The following is a 23,077-nucleotide window of genomic DNA, read 5'->3' on the forward strand; positions in this document are numbered from 1 at the left end:
GATTCCCGACTCGAAATAGAGGAAAGAAGGAAAAGAAGGACCTATGAATGTGTGTCCGGAAAGGGACAGTGTGCATGCAATGACAACAAATCTTCCCAGAACACAACAGAGCTGCATTGCAAGATGTTCACAGTAGTTTCCGTGGGAATGCAGGTGATAGGTATACTAGCAGTTGTCGTGCAGGACATCTGTAATTGTACTCTGGCTTACGCGATACTGGTGGGCCATTTGCCTAGAACTTGTAATAGGGTTCATCTAGTATCCTATAGAACCCAGTCCTCCAAATCAGGTGTACATACAGTTAGCCACCTCTCTGCACATTCATCTGTCTGAAAGGACCCATGATTACACTAACACCCAAAAAGGGCTTGAAATGTTGTGTTATGTTGTTGGTGTCTGTGAGGGTACTTGTTTTGGTGTAGTCATGCTGCCTCTCGACCATTTCCATCTGCTTGGACATACACAAACACCATCTTGGCTTGTTCCCATGAATACCAGACCATCTGCTGCTTATAGTATGCTGTGTCAATCACATAGCCTGCAACACACAAGGAACACACATCATGTGGTCAGATGAACTTTCATTCATTAATGCCATCAATGGTGGCAATGATTCATTTCTAGACATTTGTTCATAGAGCCTTTTATCCTCCATTTCCTGTCAGGAATCAGTCCCTGCAGTTTGTTAGTTTTATTAATGTTCACACTGTATAACAATAATAACATGTATACCTTATTATTATTATTATTATTATTATTATTATTATTATTATTATAAAGTTAAGTACAGTAGGAAAGTATGTAGTACAGTCTAGTAAATAAACAACATGTAACACACATGCATTTCGCATGTACACAGAATTAACACTTAAACAATCCCTAATTTTGGTCTATCTTAGCAAGTCTACCTGCTTACAAGCAGCTAAGTCACCCACTTTTTTCAGGACAGGAATTTGATACCGGTTGCTTTCACCTTGAGCCTCAAACCACCGCAAGGCAGTATCTGAACATTTAAATGTTTCAGAAGCAGCCAGTATATTTTCAGCTTCATTTTCTGAACCACTATTTGAAATACTGCCAGCGTCAGTGACAGGATTTTCAATTTTGCTATCCTGGATGATTTTGCGCACTGGATCTGCATCATCAACGCTCATCCATTCTTGAACGTCTTCTTAATCATATTCATTGTGATGCTTGTCTTTTTTTTATCTGTAACTGTCAACTTAAAAACTTTGTACTCATTATATAGCTTGTTTGCAGATCCATCTTCTTCCAATCTTTTATTAATCTTAAATTTATCTCTTATGGAAAGGACAACACAGTTATGTTTATGCATTTTACACTGCAGGTTTACTTTACGTGGCAAAGTTTACAGAATTGCTCATAAACGAGAGTAAATTTTTACTATTGAAGGTAACCTCTGCGTTACTGTTATGGTGGATGAGGGATGAACACTGTAGGGATAGCGCGGAGGGAGGTGGGGAAAGGGTAAGCATGAGCGAATGAAAGTTCAGTTTAAATGTTTGTTCAGTTGATCAACTTTCGGTTAATTGGTGCTCTACTGTAACAAGAAGCCAGTCAATGGTGAATTATTCATTTTCTGAACATTTAGTATCAATACTTTTAACTGCTATTAGAAACATAATGGAAAATTCACATGTTTCATGTAATAAAATACAATGACTGTGACTTGGGTAGATGGAGTTGACAAATCGTTTGGAACTGTGTGCACTAGATGGCAATACGAGGCAAATCTCTATGTATGACACATCTTGCAGCTCTCAAATGCTGAAGAGAAGACTTTTTTTAATACCATAGCTGTTATTTATTTCCTGGCTGACTTGTTTTGGGTTTTACCACTTTTCACAAGTTGCCTATTATAGAGAACAAAATTATTTATGAGTGGACACATCAGAAGTGGATTAAGAAAAAAAGGTATCATTGACAATATGATTCATATCGTAACTACTTACATATTTAGTAGGTGTGGACAGTTCTGTTTATGTCATTGCATTTTAATGTATTTCAGACCTGCATTAACGGGTATCACAATTGTAGTTACACTTTACTGTACTAAGTTGATGTATGTGCATGATTTACATTTTAAATGTTCTGCCTCTGTCTGTACAATGTAAGCTTTATTACATTTGTTGCATTAGGTTTTGGAAACACTAGAGTGGTTGCATAATTGAGTTTTACCTATTTTATGAATGAAGTTGGTTCCTAATGTGGTTTTTGTATAGAACCCTATTTTGATGTTTGCTTTCATTAGTGTACTGTTTATTCTGATACATGTCTCCTGTATGGGTGTACTGCAAATTTATCTTTCTTTTTGTTTCAGTCATTGTCAGTGTGGTTTCGTCTTTAACACTTTTGTGTTTTGTATTTAATTTCTTTTTACTACTATGAATGATGATACCTGTAGTTGTGGATACGCAGAAGATAACGAAAGTATGTAGAAAGTCCACATTCATTACAATTAGGTCGAGGAAGTTAATGCTGTTGTTATGCTAGTGTTCATATGGTTAAACTGTTGTTGAAAGTCACTAATTTCCTCATGGCAGTATCATCTAGCTATCTCAGATATATATCTAAGATATATGGTAACTTCATACATATTTTGTATGTAGCTTATGTCTGGTGTGGACAGTTCTACTTACATCGTCACATCATGCTTGATAATGAAGGTACCACAATTAATCAAAATATAGATTATGCACTTACACTAACATAATAAAATAAAGTGTAACTACAATTGTGGACTCTTTATGAAGTTGGGAGTTCTGACTACTCACAGTATATTTATTCTTTTGTGAGGTTTGTTGTAAATAATCCACTGAAGTTCAAACAAAACAGTTATGTACATAATTAAGACACCAAAAGGAAAAATGATATTCACTGCTCCACATTAAGGTTCTCTGTAACACAGAAAGGAATGCACAATACTGCAGTTGAAATTTTTGATCACTTACCCGGGGATATGAAATGTCTGACATACAGCGAAGTAAAATTTGAAAACAAATTGAAAAAAGGTTTCTAAGAAAGAGGAAGGGAGAGAGAGAGAGAGAGAGAGAGAGAGAGAGAGAGAGAGAGAGAGAGAGAGAGAGAGAGAGAGAGGGAAAAAAAAGCAAGAAAGGGGGAAAAAAAGCAAGAAAGGGACAAAAAAAAGCAAGAAAGGGACAAAAAAAAGCAAGAAAGGGACAAAAAAAAGCAAGAAAGGGACAAAAAAAAGCAAGAAAGGGACAAAAAAAAAAGCAAGAAAGGGACAAAAAAAAAGCAAGAAAGGGACAAAAAAAGCAAGAAAGGGACAAAAAAAAGCAAGAAAGGGACAAAAAAAAAGCAAGAAAGGGACAAAAAAAAGCAAGAAAGGGACAAAAAAAAGCAAGAAAGGGACAAAAAAAAGCAAGAAAGGGACAAAAAAAGCAAGAAAGGGACAAAGCAAGAAAGGGAAAAAGCAAGAAAGGGAAAAAGCAAGAAAGGGAAAAAGCAAGAAAGGGAAAAAGAAAGAAAGGAAAAAAGAAAGAAAGGAAAAAAGAAAGAAAGAAAAATTAAAAAAAAGGAAGAAAAAAGGAAGAAAGGGCGAAAGCACGAGACTAGTCAACCATGAAATCAATAGCAGCTTTGGTATTAAACAAAATATCTTTCTTTCTCTATGTATACTTCATTCGTAACATTACAGTTCCAAAATATGCTGCAAAAATGTATTTAACATATAACAAATAATCTGAAGATGGAAGTTAGCACTATTTTTTTTTACATCCAAAATAATGTAGCAATGTTGAGAATGCGGAAGTTGTGTAATCTTAATTACACACTTTGGGCATTCAACTGGATCACTACTTCAATTTTATGCGCAATATTTCGAAAACTAATCCAGTGTGGCAATGAGAACACATAAGAACATACATCACAGTACCTGAAGAACATGACTAGGTTGGTCACGGAAATGATGTTCATAACATAGAACAACTGGACTGTATACTTGGAAGCATATCGCTAATCCATCATGCCAAGAAAACTTGTATAATGTTGTGGGAGGCAGGAAGAATTCATTTTAGTGTAAATATAATAGTCATCAGAAAATTACTGGGCTGTGTATGTTGATAAACGAACCACCATGTGTGTCTTGTGCTACCGCCAAAGAGACGGGGATTCACGTACTTTGGAATCGCAAAAAGTAGGCACTACTTCCAAATATTGCTGTTGATATCTTTCTGCTGTGCACTCACATTTGCATGGTCTCTAGCTCTATTACACCTAGCCAGTGCTGTAGCTGATGCCGGTGGATGTTGAGGTAGCGTACGCTGTTCCAAGGCCTGAAAGAAAATAAGTCAGATGATGAAATGTAGCAGTTACAAGTGGAAGGAAAATAGTACTCTGTTTCACATGGGTGAAAGTTATGTCTCTCACAAAGCAGGAGAATAGCTGGACTTATTTTGTTTTAGGCACTTCTATTTTTCAATAACTTATTATCTTTCTTGCATTACTATTACTTCAAACCAATGTGCACCAATTGACTAATTATTAATGATTTTTACTAAATAACTGCTGGCAACTGTTGATTCATTGTGAAAGTACTTGTCATGGTTTCTACCCATGTTTCCCACTTAAATTCATATACATTAACCAACTAACTTTTGAAAAAGTTAACTAACTGCATATGAAGCACACTTTATATTAGGTGTCTGATCCCCATCCTTTACAAAAACAGGTGCAACCAAAATTACTGTAGAAAGCAATGTTTTTTAATTGAAAAGGAGCATGAAAATGGGAATGTAACTTAGGTTGTTCTCCTCAAGTCACAAGTTACAGGTTTGTGTGTGAGCTGATCTGCTGGCTGGTACAAATGAAAAATTGTGTACATTGCACGTTAAATATATTAAGTACATATGTGACTTACCAAACAAAAGCACTGGCACGTCGATAGACACACAAACATATGTATGTTTGTGTTTGTTTGTGTGTGTATCAACGTGCCAGCGCTTTCGTTTGGTAAGTCACATCATCTTTGTTTTTATATATTTTTTTCCCCACGTGGAATGTTTCCCTCTATTATATTCATATCATTAAGTACATATGTGATACACTTAATTTAATGGAAGGGTATATGTTCACAAATGTAAAGACAAATACATCACTATACAAACTACTGACTCAAGTTCCACTGGATCAACTGAAAATGTAGCTATGCCGACAATAATATTTTTCATTGACGAAAATAAATCTATGCCTTTCTTTATATTTTTGTGACAACTGTGTCGCACTATTTTTAGTACTTCTTCAATCATTCATTTTTTAAACTTTGTTACTTTTGAATAAATAGGCGTAATTCCTCGTTATGTTGCTCTTGCATTACATCTCTCAAGCAAGTTGTTGAGTGATCTTACATAACCCAGTAAATTTTAAGCCATCTCTCTCCTCCACATCCTCCTCCTCCACCATCATCAGAACATCACATTCATTTCACTGACTTTTGTAAGTTCTCCTTGGGGTATCTGAAATAAAGGGGGTAACTACAAGGATAAGGCTCAAAAATATTAAGTAGCTTTCAGATTTTTTTTTTTCGCAATTCTTTGAGCACTAGAAAGAGGGTTACAAAAAGAAAGGCTTAAACAAGGAAGGGCCCTGGTGGCCAGGAATGTTGAGACACTCAAGCAAGATCTCTAATGTAGTCCTACTTCAGATCTCCTGCCATCTTTCTCATCAACAATTCCCATTCACAGATGGGCTATTGGGAAATTTAATGTATCAAGAGTCATGAATCTGACCAAAAAGAACAGTACTGGTAAAATTTTTCTGTAGGCTTCGAGTTTGTACCATCCTTTATTAAATGTACATCTGTGGAATTTGCAATATTTTCTCATAAAATAACATTTTGTAAGTAGCGTCAATTTCACACCTGTAGTAGAATTCAAATACTATCTCCACAATCATTTCCTCTCCCACATTTTTACATACAAAAACGGATAGTTATGCCAGACTAATCACATGTCTGCAAATGCAACAGGAACATCCGCTAATAATAAAATACTGACATCATATGGACCTGAACAGGAAAAATTATCAACTTTTCTTTTATTGTGACATGAATCAAGGTTCACCATATTCCTTTACAATAAACAAATGTAACAGAAGTAATATTTAAAAAGTGTATCACAGCAGGTGCATCACTATTAACTGATTGGTGGCTATTTAAATGAAGAGCAGTAATAAGTTGGATTATCATTCTTACTAGTGACAAGTGAAACCTGTGAGTCATCTGTATTTGCTAGAAACTACTATAGCGATGGAGTTTAATAAATCTACTGGATTTTTAATATTTTCAAAAGTTGTATAACACTGTGCTTAATGTAATTCATATGAGCCCTACAGCTGCATCAGGCATTTGAATATTCTACAGATTATGACTGTAATTTTTTAACATAATAATTTCTTCTTAATCAAAACCTGGTTAGAGATATAATTTCAAAGGATTATAGGTACCACTTATGTTTTTCTATTTCATCTAATTTTTGCGACCTACAATGTGTATTCGACTGATCTTTGTAAATTTATCTTAGTCCTGGTATCAGTTTCTCTGCATTTTCTGTCTATATTAATATAACTGATATCATATTTCTACCTTCTAATGCTCAGTGGAGAATCTGAATGGCATTAAATTTCACACAAACAGACCTATAATCCAGATGTCTTGTTCAGCAAAACTCTGCACATTGACAAACTTTTTTCATTCCCCCCCCCCCCCCCTCCTCCACCCCCACCCCGTTTTGACTAGCTGGGTTGAAATTTTCAAGATTTTGTGCTATAGCGTCGGAATCGTAGGCCTCTCTAACTGGGTCAGGGCTAAACAACATATCAGAGGCTGCTATCCAGGTGGCTGGCTCTCGGTGGGGTGCACAGAAGTGACTTTTTATTTTAATGATTAAACAAGTCTCCATTCAGTCTAGCTGCCAGTAGCTGTAGGAGATGATGTACAAGCGTAAGATCCAAAGGAATGTCCCCCACAGATGGGACTATTATAGTTCTGAAGATCAACTCCTGAAGCACTCAAAGCGAAGTGCCAGAGTTCAAAGCATTCCTAAAAAAAGCAGTGAAGTTCACATATATTAGATAAAGAAAGCTAATAAAACCCAAAATAGACAGCTATGATATTTTTGGGGCAACTAAGTGCTTGTCAAACAGATAGCCTAATGAGAAATGCTGGTGATATCTTTATCATAGTAAACCAACCCAAATCCAATGTGTTAAATTGGAGGCTGCAAGCGAGATTGACTGGACAAGAGTCAGCATTAAGGATGGGCATGAACTAATAATTAGATCCTTCACTGACCATTAGACTCATCCCCAAATGCATCAAAGAAATTCCAAGAAAACCTCAATTCACTAACGTGTATGTTCTCAATACATACTGCCATCATTGGAAGAGACTTAACAATCAAGATCCATTGACTTTTACAACTTTGTAGGTGGTGGACGTAAGGGATTTTGTGAAAAAATTCTAAACAAATTCTCTGATGAGTAGCTAGAATCAATAGTAGGAAACCCTTGACAATAATTACTGAAATACAAGGCTGAACTAAAACAATATGCTCCATAAACAAGATGAAGAAGCAGTAGTGTTATTACATGAATGAATTTCAAACTTGTACCTCTGGATAGGAGTATGTAGTGGATCTGTGGCTGAAATAAGCTTAGAATAACAGCTCACCAAGCACTGGACTGATATCTGCCAACACTACAGTTCATGATGGGAGGGATTCCCCGTGATATAAAATCTCTGTAAGTAAAATGTTAAAGAAAGAGTGGCTAAAGGAGCCACAAAACAAATCCTACCTGGGTATCAAAGGAGCAATGTATGAAACCTTCTATGATGACTGCAGCAGCATTTTATCAAAAGAAGTCTCACAAACCCCAAAGAAATTTTGACATACTTGAAGGCAGTCACCAAGATTTAAGTTACCGTCTGGACACAGATGGATGACAAAGAAATTAAAATTATTGTACCAAAGCTCATCTCTACATTTAAATGTTCCTTTACAAAGTGGGACTGACAAGTACTGCCCCAGTTTAGTTCTTACAACAGTGCAAAAATCAATGTTATAGATAATAGTGAGAAAGACCTGTATCTCACCTGGTTTCAAATTATGTTCTTCACTAGACACTCTTTCTTAAATCCTCACCTTTCTCTTTTTTTTCTCCATTTTCTGTAATCCCTAAAAAAGTTTTTTTGATTTATCGTATCACAAATTATTCTTCGATTTTACATACAGTACCTGTACTTGGTCAATGACCATCTGTAGATAGGAATCAGCATCTGCTAGCTTCCTGTCAAAGTCTTTCAAAGTTGGTGCAGGCCGAGTGGGGTCCCACCTCATCTGAAAGAATTTAATATTGATTGCAGCATTCACAGACTACAGGAGTCCCACACATCACTTACTTCCACATAACATATTTTATATAGAATTGTGATTTTCAAGATCACTTACCATTACATGACAATATCTGAGCCACAAAAATGAATTATTACTTTGTCTTTACAGCATCGAAGTGAAGAAACAGTTTGTACATTCAATCATTCTCCAACAATACTTATATCTCATATCTGCTTGTTAGAAAAGAGCAATTATATACAACTAAACAAGTTCAGACAAGGAACTAATGGCAGCTTCAATTCATGAAATATGGGCTAGACAAGATTAGACTAATTGTAGCGCAGAGGGAGGCATGTAAGTGGTCTTTCTTCTGCACTCTACATGTGAATGGAATGGGAATAAATGCTAATATTTTGTACAATGGAAAATACCCACTGCCACACACTTCCAAGTGGTTTTCAGAGTACAGACATATATGTACATTTACATCTACATTTCTTCTAAACAACCAGAGCAGAACAGTCAACTATGAACAAGTGCCTTCCTTTTTTCGATGTGATTATTCTGATCGATGTAAGAATTCTACTGGAATCAGGCTGTACTAAATATAATGAAACAGAGACCTGCTGGAGCTTGAGTATAACTAATGTATTGTTTACACTATCACTGGTCCTTCAAAACTGACAGTAATAGACTAATAATAATAATAATAATAATAATAATAATAATAATAATAATAACCCCATGGAGGCCCAGGAAAAGAATAGGCCTCCGATATGTTCTGCCAGTCATAAAAAGCGACGAAAAGAACAAACCACTAATAGGGCTAACCCCCCTTTTAGTGTGATTACTTGGTTCAGGACAGAACTAAAGAAGCCTCTGACAAGCGCCGTCATGGTCGGGGACGACGCTTGAACCCTATGCCCGCCCACAATGGTAACGACACTGCTAGCCAACTGGAAAATGATTTAAATCAAAATAGAGGTGTTTTGCAGGATATGCTTCCTGCAGCCACCCTAGAAGGAAAACAAGGACAGAGGATGAGATGGTCAGATGAAGTTAATCGACAGCTCATGTTCTTTATTACCAAGCAACAAACCTAGGAACCAACACAACTGGATACAGATCACAAGTATACACAACATTTATTACCAGATACCCAGAATTAAAATTTTTAACAGAACAACGACTAGCTGATCAGATCCGGGTAATAATAAAAAAATAACAGGATACCCCAGTCAGAATTAGAAAACATCAAACAATAAGAACAACAAATACTGAAACAAAATAATGTGCAATCAGAAGAAGAAGAAAATACAGTAATGGACTCAAACATCCCAGAGAAAACAAACAAAGAACAAAATGCGTCAGTTAAACAATCAGAGGAAAACTAAATCTTAAGACAGCCACCAGAACAAGCACAAATAGAACACGAAGTGACACACATGTTAGACATAGAAGAGAAATTTCAGCCGACATATATAGAATACAAAGACACAAATACAGACATTAGACCATTCTTGCATAGACCGCCAAATAACCCACAAGTCGAAACAACAATAAAAACTATCAACACAATCATACACAACAAAATAAATGAAACACAACTATGGAAGAGTTACAACTACTGGTTTATAAAGGAGCACTCACTACACTAAATATACACACTAGGCAGAGATCAGAACAAACCAACACACAGAAGAAACCCACAAAACCAGCATGGCAACACAGGCTACAGATCAGAATAGAAAAACTGAGAAAAGACATCGGACAGCTAACACAATTTATAAGAAATGAAATATCAGACAAAAAACGAAAAAGGTTAGGTAAAATCTCACAACAAGAAGCAATAGAGTAAGTAGATCAAAAGAAGCAGAAATTACAAGCATTGGCCAAACGACTTAGAAGATACAAAAAAAAAGTGAAAATAGAAGGAAACAAATCCAAACATTCAACACAAACCAAAAGAAATTTTACCAGACAATAGATAACACACACATTAAAATAGACAATCCACCAAGCATAACAGACATGGAACACTTCTGGAGCAACATATGGTCAAACCCGGTACAACATAACAGGCATGCATGGTGGATACAAGCAGAAATAGACACATACAAGATGATACCGCAGATGCCTGAAGTGATAATTTTGCAACATGAAGTCACCCAAGCAATTAATTCTACTCACAATTGGAAAGCCCCTGGAAATGATAAAATAGCAAATTTCTGGCTAAAGAAGTTCACCTCAACACATTCACATCTAACTAAATTATTTAACAGTTACCTTGCAGACCCATACACATTCCCTGATACACTTACACATGGAATAACTTATCTGAAACCTAAAGATCAAGCAGACACAGCAAACCCAGCTAAATATCGCCCCATAACAGGCCTACTAACAGTATACATATGTGGCTTATAGAATCGGGAAACTACATCAAATTGAACTACAAAAACCACCTAAGCTACAGCACATGTGAGTTGCTCGCGATTTCCAATTTTCTCTTGCCCTCTTTGCGCAAACTATTAGTTGGTGAGAAATAATGAACAGGACCTTTTTTTGTAGGAAATTTAATGTACTTTAATTTTCTACTGCAATACGTTTGCACTAGAGGCAGCAGCTTTCGAGGTATTCAAGAAAAACGTACGGAAGTGACAATAAATGTCACTATCTCGGAATCTATTCAGAATAGGGCATACGTCCATATGAAGTCTTTTGCTTCAAATGACCAGTCTTGTCATACGCTTGCTTGGATATTGACCATCCCTCCGTTTAGCATTTTTCATTGTGCCTTTCTGCAACTCACCACCACCTTTCTATGGTGTGTAGCGATCTATCATTTTCATAATAAAATTGCTATTCCATCCTGTACTTTCTATTGTTTGATGAGCATTATTTCATTAGTTGACGGTAACTACATACTCATATATTATTAAAATGACTACGGTTGACACATTTTTACTTATTCAATTTAAGTTCATGTGGCATATGCTGAGATGTTGCACGTGTCCAATAAAATTAACGTAAGGTTAAAGAAATGAAGTTACAGTTCGGTCACAGAAGAAATATTTATTCATAAACAAATTACAATCAGATGATGCTGAAAAATATACATTTGAAATAGAACAAAAATTAGAACTGGGACAATCCTGTCAGGTATTGATAAAAAACTATCAGTTGAAGAGTGTCAGTGGCAAAGACTCTTCAATAATGAAAGAATCGGAAAATAAGCTTTGGAAATGCTTATTCAAAAATGATGTCTGTAATGGTTTGTTCCTTCAGAAAGGTTACATATTCTGGTCATGCTAATTGATGTATTGTGTTATTTTCATGCAACATTTTATAGTTATACATAAATAACATTGAACACTTACCTCCAAAGTCACATTTTTGGGTTGCCTTTGTGAAGGTCAAGTAATGCCCACAATTTGTGTGAATGAATGTGGGAAACTGCCCAGAACTATATTCAAATCATCCAGTAGATCCAACTACTGAAAGTTTACTGCCCTTGTCTAACCGGTACAAGAGAATGTTAACATAGCCACAACAGGGGTTTGTAAAATTTGTAATTAAACTGCCTCCTAAAAAAAGATAACCACCCTGGAGACATGGTTGGACGACCATCTAATTTCATAAACATACACACAATCAGTGGGTATGTAAATGATTAGGCAAATCACTACTGTAACAGATATAATGAGGCACCAGAATGCATTAGTGTAGCTGATGTTTAGTGTTGTTACCTGGCCTCATAGGATATACAGAGCAGAAACAGCATCAAATGTTGAGCGATCACTGTGAATGGAGTTTTCAGCACATTACAGAGTTTGAAAGGTGACTCATTGTGGGTCTCCATTTAACTGGCTGGTTGAATCATGAAATATTCAAATTTGTGGGGCATTTGGCTGTGACAGTGGCCTGATGTTGGACTGCATAGGAATGTGAGGGCAGGCATACTCATCTACAAGGTTCTGTTTGTTCATGTCTGACCACCACAAGGCAGGATCGTCATATTGTGCACCAAGTACATTGTCATTCCTTCACATCTGTGCCGACATCCAAGAACAAGTGAAGGACTCCCTGCAACATTCTGTACCATCCCACAATATTGATTGAAGATCAGCAGCAGCCAGGCTATCGAATTACTATCTCATGCCTAAGCTGCCATTAACATTGCAACACAAATGGCTGTGTTTGAAATGTCATGACCAGAAAGCAGGTGCTGTTGATGAATGGTGTCGCACTGCACTGAGTGAGGCATCAGGTTCTGCACTACCCCAGATGATCATTATTGGTGAGTATTCTGGCAACCTGGTGAGAGGTCTCTTTCTTCCAGTGTTTTGGAGAGGCACAGTGGTATTACTCCTGGCATTATGGTATGGGAAGCCTTTGGGTATGACTTCAGGTCATGGCTGGTAACAATTGAGGAAACACTGGTGGAACATCAGTATGTTGTAGACATCCTGCATCCTTGTGTATTACCTCGTATGTGCCAGTATTGTGTAGCCACTTTTCAGCAGTAACATGCTTGTCCACAAATAGCGTATGTCTTTATGAACTGATTTTGCAATGCTAAGGTACTCCCATGACCAGTAAGATCCCCAGATCTGTCCCCAATAGAACCTGTGTGGGACCAGCTGGGACATCAACTCAGTCCCAGTGCCAGAATCCATTATATCGATGACAATTTACGAAAGTTTTGGGCCAGCATGCATTAGGAGATGCTACAATGGTTTTATGAAATCCCTCCCACCCTAATAGCTACATGCATCCATGCCAAGGTGCTGCAACTTAATACTCATCATACTGCCAAATTCTTTGTAAATTTAACTCTACACTGTCATCACTAAAAGGAAGTCACATATGTTCTCTACCAGTTGAGTTTTGTTTGGTTTTGTTTCTTCCTCCCTTGTGTACAATCACTTTTTTGTCCAACAGTGTATAACTCGAATTCGAGTAGCATTGCCATCCTGCTAAATTGAAAAATGTGCCCACTCTTGGCAACATGAGTATTTCGATCTTGACAAAAATATCTCACTATTTTCTGCTTTTTTTCTTCTTCTATGCACTTCTCTAAGTTTGGCTATAGACCTCTACATTGACATTTGCGATATAATGGTTGCTGTTACTCCTGTTTATGCAGGCATTCATGATCATTTAACAGATGGTATTCAGCAGAATTCAGATCAATAACTTGTAACTGACAAGGAATCGGCTATCTTCACCACTGTGTTAATTACAATTTAACCCTTTAACTGCTCTGAATGTGTTTACGCGTGCCACCAGTCCTAATTGGCACTCTGGATGTGTGTATGCGTAGACATGTTCAGAGTACGAGGTAGGACGACTGGTGGCACGCATAAACACGCTCAGAGCACACAGGGGCAGGTACAAAGGCACGCACGTTAAAACATCCAGAGCAGTTAAAGGGTTAAGGTTTTATTATCTTTTAGCAATCAAAGTGCTTTGAGTTTGCTTCCATGAAAAAGTAATGCAGAAATGAAAAACATAAATTCATAAGATAGATAAACGAAAGTTTCAACAAATGTGGCAAGTTTTGTACAAAAACATGGAGCCAGTAAAAAAGAGTTACAGTTCTAAATACAGTTCGTTGTTACCTACAAATCTGTTCACCTGTTCAAAAAGGTAAACAGCCATACATTACCCGCAAACTCTTGTACCAAACTTTCACTTTTAATACATTGACCTGAAATGGGATAGTGATACATACATATATAGTTGGTCATATCGTGTACATAAGGCATAAAAGGGCACTGTGTTGGCCAAACTGTCGTAATAATTCATGTAAAAAGGTTTACGATGTGTTTATGGCTGCACAATGTGAATTAATACACTTTGAATGCAGAATGGTAGTTGGAGATAGACGCATGGGGCACTCAGTTTCAGAAACTGTTAGGGAATTCAATATTCCGAGATCCACAATGTCAAGAGTGTGCAGGGAATACCACATTTCAGGCATTACCTCTCACCCCGGATAACACAGTCGCCAACGACCTTCCCTTAACGACAGAGAGCAGTGGCATCTGCTTAGAGTTGCCAGTGCTAACAGACAAGCAACACTGAAATAACCGCAGAAATCAATGTGGGACATATGACAAATGTATCCGTAAGGGTAATGCGGAGGAATCTGGAATTAATGGGCTATGGCAGCAGATGACCAACACCAGTGCCTTTGCTATCTGCACACTGCCTGCAGCACCTCTCCTGGGCTTGTGACTGTATCAATTGGACCTTAGATCACCGGAAAAACCGTGATCTGGTCAGATGATTCTCGATTTCATTTGGAAAGAGCTGATGGCAGAGTTCGAGTGGGGCACAGACCCCACGAAGCCATCAACCCAAGTTGTCAACAGCACACTGTGCAAGTGTTGGTGGCTCCATAATGGTGCAGGCTGTGTTTTCAAGGAATGGACTCAGTCCTCTGGTCCAACTGAAACAATAAGTGACTGGAAATGGTTATATTCGGCTGCTTGGAGACCATCTGCAGCAATTCAGTAATGGAATTTTTATGGCTGACAATGCGCCAAGTCACCGAGCCATAACTGTTTGCAATTGGTTTGAAGAACATTCTGGACAATTCGAACAAATCATTTGGAGACCCAGATTGCCTAATATGAATCCCATCGAACATTCGGGGGACATAATCGAGAGGTCAGTTTGTGCACAAAATCCTACACTGGCAACACTAACAGTTATTAGCTGCTATAGAGGCAGCATGGCTCAATATTTCAGTGCAGGGGGCTTCCAACGACTTGCTGAGTCCATGCCACATCGAGTTGCTGCACCACACCAGGCAAAAGAAGATCCGACACAATGCTAGGAGTTCTCTCTTGATTTTTATCACATCAGTGTACAACAAAATTCGAAGAAGAGTTAATGTCGGAATAGAAGTTAGTGTCCAACGTCAGCATTGTTGATTTCGTGAAACAAGTTAGGAACAAAGTAGCGAAAAGAAGCAGTTCTTTTTTTCCACTTTGCTTGGAACTTGTGCGCTAACGTATATACGCTGTGCCTTGTCGCAAGTGTCTCACCCTGTGGGCGTGCCGCAGGATGGTGTCCTCGAGGGCTCGGATCCAGCGCTCGCGCTCGTCAGCGTCCCTTGCCTGCAGGTGGAACGTCTTGCCGTCGACGGTGACTGTGAACGTGCAGTCGTCTTCGTCGTCGATGCCGATGACGGCTCCGCGCAGTCGCACGCAGCCGCGCCGTACCCCTCGCATCATCTTCTCTCGCGACTGTAACAAAAGAGGCCGCTATATATCGCTGCCTACACAAAGATGTCGCTGAATACTTCTTGCTTACTGTTTTACAAATTTTACGAGTTAACAGATTAACCTCAGTCCCCATCTAGCATGGTATGCTTCATCCAACTTTGAAGTTTTCTAGCTCGCGGAATGAAGTAAACTTGCTGTATCTGATTGCAGTGTGTACTTTACACCATATGCTCTCTGTGCATCTGTTATTTCCATTTCTGCATGCTCCGACCAGTATCGCCAATTCTCCAAAACGAAATAAGCTAAATGTGTGTGCAAAAAGGACAGAAAAAGATGAAATAAAACAAGGTCCATTGCTCTGAGATTTTATTTTTGCTATAATTATACTGTGGGGGAGGAATGCATACGAAAATCCAGTTAGGTAGATATTGTTTGATAACTTCATCCGTACGAAGAAAAATTAGATCATATTTTATACAGAGACAAGCCGAAACGTAATCAACGCTAAAACTGTTTTATGTACTTTATTTACTTTTGATTCAAGTACCTGAGAAATAATTTACTCGGATTTATTCATTTCAGGTATGTAAAACAGTTTGAAGAGCTTCCGGAAATAAGTGTTCCATTGGGTTTTGCAGCATAACTTAAATGCGTGTACCAAGTTTCATTTTAATGGTTTTCAGGGCTAGTGAGAAAAACAAAAAAATTAGAGGTGTGCCTTGTCATATCATTAAAGAAATGATTTCTGGATGCACTAGAACTTCGAATGGATATATAAAAATTCGATACAGACCGACCGAATATTGGTTTCGGCCAGAGTTTCGGTTTCTATCAGAAATCAACTAATCTTCGACTTCAGCTTTCGTGAGAAGTCCGGTCGCTTTCGGAATGGATTGAGTCAACAATAGTGTTGAAGTGTGCCGTTTACCTACTAAGAGAAATTGTCATCGCGCGTAAAAACTGGGATGTATTCTTGTTAATCACAATATAATGTAATCATTTCTGATAGTGATATTCTTATTCTAAGTTAATAACAGTTTAATTTACTCGGTATTTTACTGAATGGAATGGGCTATCGTGTGTTATGCTGAAAGATTTTATTAGTGAGTTTCTCCGAAAGCGGACGATTTTCTTTAGTAACCAATATTGGTTTACAGAACTTCGCTCATGTGGTACACAGCTTTACCGGTTCAGTTTGCGTAAATTTATAAAATAACAAGCATATTGTTAGTCGGAACTGTGATGTTTTTCGAACTGCTTTCCGCGGCGCTGATTGACGTTGGTTTACTGACTGTGACTAAAATGCATTACGTAATTAGAAATAAAAAAAGAGGAGATATGTCAGGTTGTCCATCAATTGCAAAAACGGAAATGAAGATGGCTGTGTGAAGCTAGCGCTCCTAAGAAAGGAAGCAAGCAAATTATTCCCTTCCGTGTATTTTGTGCAGGGGTGTGATGTCATTAGTCATGTACAGGCTATAGCATTTCGAGTTTATCTACTTGGTACGTTTGTAGTACAACTAAAGAGTATCTTCCTATAAGAAGATACGCAGGACTGCACCGTTTTTAATATGTTGTGGATTTTTTTTTTTTTTGGTAGTTGTATCTAGTTCAGTTTACTTATTCTCTGACTTACTTTCATTTTATACGTATAAAATGTCAACGAAGAGAAAAGAATAGAATTTGGAAGTACTTTAATGAAAGTACCACCGATTTATCTGAAGCCATTTACACACTTTCGTTGGACAGCCATGAACACAAAAGACAAACATTGCATGGATTTAAGCGACATTTATCAAAATTTCTTGGCTCAGAATATAAAAAGGTTTTAAAATGTCGGACAGAATACGACCACTTGAAAAATGAAACCAAACCAAAGCGGATGGATTCCATAGTCGTCTTGAGTACCGGTACCGGCATGAAAAAGCCAATCTAATTAAGTCAACCAAACAGTTTGACCACTAAATCTCCACAATGCCCAGACGATTATGAAAATACAGAAAGAATACACAGTTATTATGGATTTAATAACTGATGATACGCTGCCTTATTCTTTGGTGCATGAGAGTGCATTCAGTCGGCTTAATTTTACTGTTTTACAGCCTGATCACAAATATTGGCTCAAATCTGAAAAATTCTATAGATCGACGTTGATGCCGCAGACCTACGACAAAGTGAAAGCCAAAGTAAAGAATCTGATTGTGAAATGCGAGTGGTTAAGTGCCACTCCCGATATTACGTGACAAAGCGTCAAATATGGTTTGTGCAATGCGTGGGCAACATGAGTCTATAGGTTGTGTGTCACATACACTGCAACTGGCGATAAAACATTCCCTGTTCTCAAATGAATAAACCAAAGCTATAATAAAAAAGTGCAGGAAAATCGTGGGCACTTCCACAACATTGAGCAAGCTTCCAGGAAACTAACAGACTGTCAGAATCAATGTCGAGTGCTAAAACATGCTTTGATACAAAATGTCGATGTGAGATGGAACAGCACATACTTGATGTTGCAAAGACTTTTCGAGCAAAAAAAGGGCAGTCAACTTGTGTAGTGTAGAACATTGTGGAGTTACCACACTTCCCTTTCGGAGTGGAATGTTATACATCTCAAAGACGTCCTGACATTTTTCTACGAAGCCATATTGGACTTACCTCTCAGCGAAGCATGTATTTCTGCAATAATTCTTTCGTGATCTTTCCTGAGACGCAAGTTCGACGCGAAAATTAAGATGAAACAAGGACAAATATGAGAAATGTACTGCGTGAATCTTTACACAAAAATTCTCCTATGCTAAAGGACATCCTTTACTTATTGCTGCGACATTACTCGACCCAAGGTCTACATATCTTACTTCCGACGAAGTGGACATCGGAATGTCCGAAGTAACTGAATTCTTGAAGGGGCATAATAATAGTCTACTGGCAGACAGAGGCAATGAGCCTTCAACTTCTGCAAAACGGAGCCAGTCTGCAGCAGGAAGATGTCTACGGGATTCACTCTACCACGTCACTGATGAGATGCAGTAAGACATGGACACAAGAGTATTGCAGGATCAAACTTCGGTGTTCAAGCACACCATCCAATGTTATCTTTCGAAACCACCGTTATAACGCAACGATGACCTATATTCATAATGGAACTCTAGTCCTTATCCCATTCTAAGAAAAGCAATACTTAAGTACCTTTCTGCTCCACCTACTATCGTTCCTAGTGAACAGGTGTTCAGTGTGACTTGCCAAATTTATGCAGATCGTCGAATGATTTGCCCGGTGACAATGTGGAAAAACTTTTCTCAGCTTACATTGTAAGTCTCTATCATTTCACTTACTAGAACTATTAAATTACCAAAAATTTGAAGTGTTGCTGACGTTATTTCTGTCTATAAATAATTAGTTTTTTTCTAAAATTTTGTTTTGTACGTTAATTCAATTTTATTTGTCTCACAGATATGACTATATCGTTATTTTGGGCCTGGTAGTACGAAAGTGTCTAATGCGAGATCTCCATGATGTAATTAATGATTTGCTGTTGAGTTAAGGAAAGAGTATTGTTATAGAAGACTACCAAATATAATAAAAACTACAAAATATATTACAAAACAAGCATTTAGCTATCAACTTGTTAGTAACAGAAAGTTCTTGAGAATACTAATTGATTGTGATATGCAAGACACAAATTGGTATAAATTGTAGTTCAATGGATTTCTCTCTTTATCCACTAATATATCGAAAACTTTTATTTTACCTTGATCGGATAACTTGTTACAGAGATGTAAAAAACTAGTGATTTGGGGTATAAGGTAAATTTAGGGAACTTTTAACTTAATTATGTAAATTCCGGTTTCGGCCAAAAATAGAAGAGGAGCCGAATATTCGAATACGGTTTCGGCCGCAAATAATGTTTCGGTCGGACACTACAATTTGAGATTTATTTCTATGAATGCATACTAAATATCAACTTATTTTAAAACCTCAGTATTTTGACTCAAAAACTAATTTAAATAAACATTTTCATGTCAGTTTCTCTGACATACCTTTCTTTTCCTCACAATAAAAATATAAATAATGTTTCTGCTAGGTACTTACAGGGCAAACTTTCAAATATCTGCGCTGCAATGTTACTTTATTCCCTATATTTTTTTTTAGTTGGCGTACTACTGCAGTGGACAGGAGTTCATTGTTCCTCTCCTCATTCCGGCCGTTGGCATATTATTTTGACAACTGGGAAATCCATGACACACCTGGGAGTGAGAGCTCTTCGGTCGGTTAATCGTGAGTTTTCATCGTGACATTTCACGAGAACACATTGAATCAGTTATTATAATAGTACAGTAAATGCACAAGAGTCTTAAAAACATTCAACGTGCAATACATTTCCCTTAATCATCACTGTACTTTGTAACTATAACGTCACCGCATGTTTCCGATAATGGCCACGGGAGGCCAATTGCAGTAACATAGTGGCTGCGTAATAAACAGAACTCTGATTTGCTTAGAACAACTTCCTTTCTTGTTGTGAAGCTGTGATACTCTGCTGGTGTCAACTGTGCTTCAACATCGTTTCCAGTAAGTCTCTCAATTGTTTATTTTTCGTAGTTAGATTTTTGGTCTTGTGTATGTGCATGCTCACGAGCCTAGAACACACACGCAACACACCTATAGTTTGCTTTGTTGTGCTTTTTAATTAAATCTAATAATACATTTCAAGGAGTATTGATGCGTGTTTCGAAATCTTAGTTTAGTGCAAATAATTATGAAATCAGCATGGATTATTCTGCTTTCTCAATGAAAAGAATGAAAAGAGAGAGAGAGAGAGAGAGAGAGAGAGAGAGAGAGGGGGGGGGGGCTAGAAAAGAAGTCAAATAACTGTGAAAAAGCCATACTTCCGGTCCCCAGTTAAAACACTCGTTCACTAGGTTTACATGCGGCATCTTCCGGAATACGAAAATCAAATTTTGGAAACCGTTTTTCGCTCTCGCGTTAACATGTGAAGGCCTGGAGCGGATTTTCTAGCCCAGTAAAACATCGCGCCTGGAAAACAGCTGTTACAGTTTGTGATTTAGTCAGTAGAATCGTAACTTATCTTCAATTAGACGAGGTGTAAATAGCTTCAGTGTAATATCTCTACTTACCCTTTACTGTACAAAAAGCCAATCCGTCCATATTAGCCGAAAATTTGTAGAAACAAAACGAAACCTAATAGCCGAAACACGTTACAAAAGCGTAGCGTTTACATGGGAGCGAAAATAGAAAAGCGGCAACCAGAAGTGGATTTCCAGAATCGATTTTGAAGTGTTTAGAAGACCAGCCAGAAGCGGTACTGGGAAATCGGTTTACGAAATCCAGTTTTGGGAGCCCCATGCAAACGATGTGATTTACCAGGCAAACGGTATTAAAAAGAAGCCAGACTTAGCTCTAAGAAAGCTTTTTGGCAACACAGGCGCCCACTAGGTGGCAGCATCTGTTGTAGAAAGCCGTCTATCGCGGTGTCAGCACGACTTCGGGAAATAAAAGTAATTTCTGTTTCCTTTTAGTAATTTTGAACTAGTGTGTGTTTAGAACATGCTGTAATATGCTAATACACCCTACGCAATATTACAGATTGTTCATTTCATCACAATAATGTGAAACATTTCTTTTTTATATACTTTCACATTCACGAAGAATAATGCAGGAGGAAGAAGAGAGTAAAGAGGAGGAAGAATGTTATGATAAAGATGATGCAGCTACAGTGAGGAAGAGACCCAGAACATCAAAGCCGGTGTCAACACCAACAAAGTTCCATGCCAGTCGACTACTCGAGATGGTGAATCAAATCCAGAAATGTCATTGCAGATGTACGTTGGCTGATTGCGAGGCATTCGTATTCGTGCTGTGCACTAAATGAAAAATGTATGTATGTTTCACATGGAAACGAACTTTTTTTTGTAGTTCGATAAAAAATAGTAAAATATGAAAAGTTATCCGACTATTGTCAAACACCAGAACAACATTTTGTGGTAATTACATAGATATATACACGTAGTTCAGCTGCCAGTGTATAAATAAAGTCCTTCAAAGCAAACCCTGAAAACATTTGATTATTAGGATACAAAACGTATTTAAGGTCTTGATGTAGCATACACGCTACATGCCCTAACATTTTGTTGACTCTCACCAATTTTTTTAAATTAAGAGTTTTAGTCTTGTTTTATACCAGAACAACGCATTGCCAATCAATACAAACTTTTCGGAGGATAACAAACCATATTAAAGAGTAAACTAATATGTGTAAGGCTGTATCTTAGTATTGTCCACGCGTACGCGTCTAATTTTAGAAATTTCTGCTTAAAGATATGTTCTTACATCTGCGGAAAGTGCTCGACACTAAACCACACTGGAGAATGCAAACGACATAAGCATACACAGTGTTAAAAACAACTACACAGTCATGATGTTCATCACAGGCAAAGGTTATGTTGGAATGCCCCAGAGGAGTCTAACAAGACCGCTTTTGTGCTCCATGAACACAAAGAAATATTTGAGATGACTTCGACAGAATTTCTGTTGGTGTAATAAATGGCAACTTGCTTTAAGTTTGAGTAAAGGCAAGGCAGATGGCGAAAAAAAAAAAAAAACAAAAAAAACACATTCCTGCTGCAATGCTGGCATACAGTACCAACGTACATTGCCCAACTCCGTCAAATCGATTGAATACCTAGGCGTAATGTCGCGAAACTATATGAATTTGAACGAGCATATCAAGTTTACTGGGATAACTGCAGGAAATTTCTGCGGTGTGAGTGATCCCCACCAGGTCGATTGGTATCTACACCGCGCAAACCATGTGACTGTGGCGGAGGATGTTTCTCGTACCTCCACGATTTTCCCTGTCCTTGTCCCATGCGTGGTTGTTGGTTGTTTTGGGGAAGGAGACCAGACAGCGTGGTCATCGGTCTCATCAGATTAGGGAAGGATGGGGAAGGAAGTCGGCCGTGCCCTTTCAGAGGAACCATCCCGGCATTTGCCTGGAGTGATTTAGGGAAATCACGGAAACCCTAAATCAGGATGGCCGGACGCGGGATTGAACCGTCGTCCTCCCGAATGCGAGTCCAGTGTCTAACCACTGCGCCACCTCGCTCGGTGTCCCATGCGTGGCGAGAACGGTACTGGTTAGACTCCTTATGAACTAATCACACAATATATCCAGAGAAATCATCATTCTAGGAAAATCATAAATTATAGGAAGTCATTGAAACGATTCACTATTGTACTGCTAGATTTATCACTTATGGGTTCCGTCAGAACGAGAATATTACGGCAATCCTCCATGAACTTAAATGGGAATCTTTGAAAGAAAGAGTTCTTTGCGAGGAACACTATTAGAAAAGACAGAATGCAGTGCAATCGCACATCTTCCAATATGGAACTCACCAAAAGACTGTAAGAACAAGTTAAGGAAGATTGGGGCTCGCAGTACGCAAA

The 23,077-nt window shown here is 37.9% G+C and overlaps 1 protein-coding gene across 1 annotated transcript in view; it reads right to left on the reverse strand.

The window, feature by feature from the left end:
* LOC126190687 (oxysterol-binding protein-related protein 9-like) overlaps positions 1 to 23,077 on the reverse strand; it is a 528,891-nt gene that overhangs the window by 308,839 nt on the left and 196,975 nt on the right. The window contains 3 exon segments of the mRNA XM_049931146.1: positions 4,230 to 4,316; positions 8,274 to 8,375; positions 15,431 to 15,631. Of these exon segments, the coding sequence (XP_049787103.1) occupies positions 4,230 to 4,316; positions 8,274 to 8,375; positions 15,431 to 15,631 (390 nt within the window).

Source organism: Schistocerca cancellata, chromosome 6 (assembly GCF_023864275.1).
Source record: "Schistocerca cancellata isolate TAMUIC-IGC-003103 chromosome 6, iqSchCanc2.1, whole genome shotgun sequence".
NCBI classification, from domain to species: Eukaryota; Metazoa; Arthropoda; class Insecta; order Orthoptera; family Acrididae; genus Schistocerca; species Schistocerca cancellata.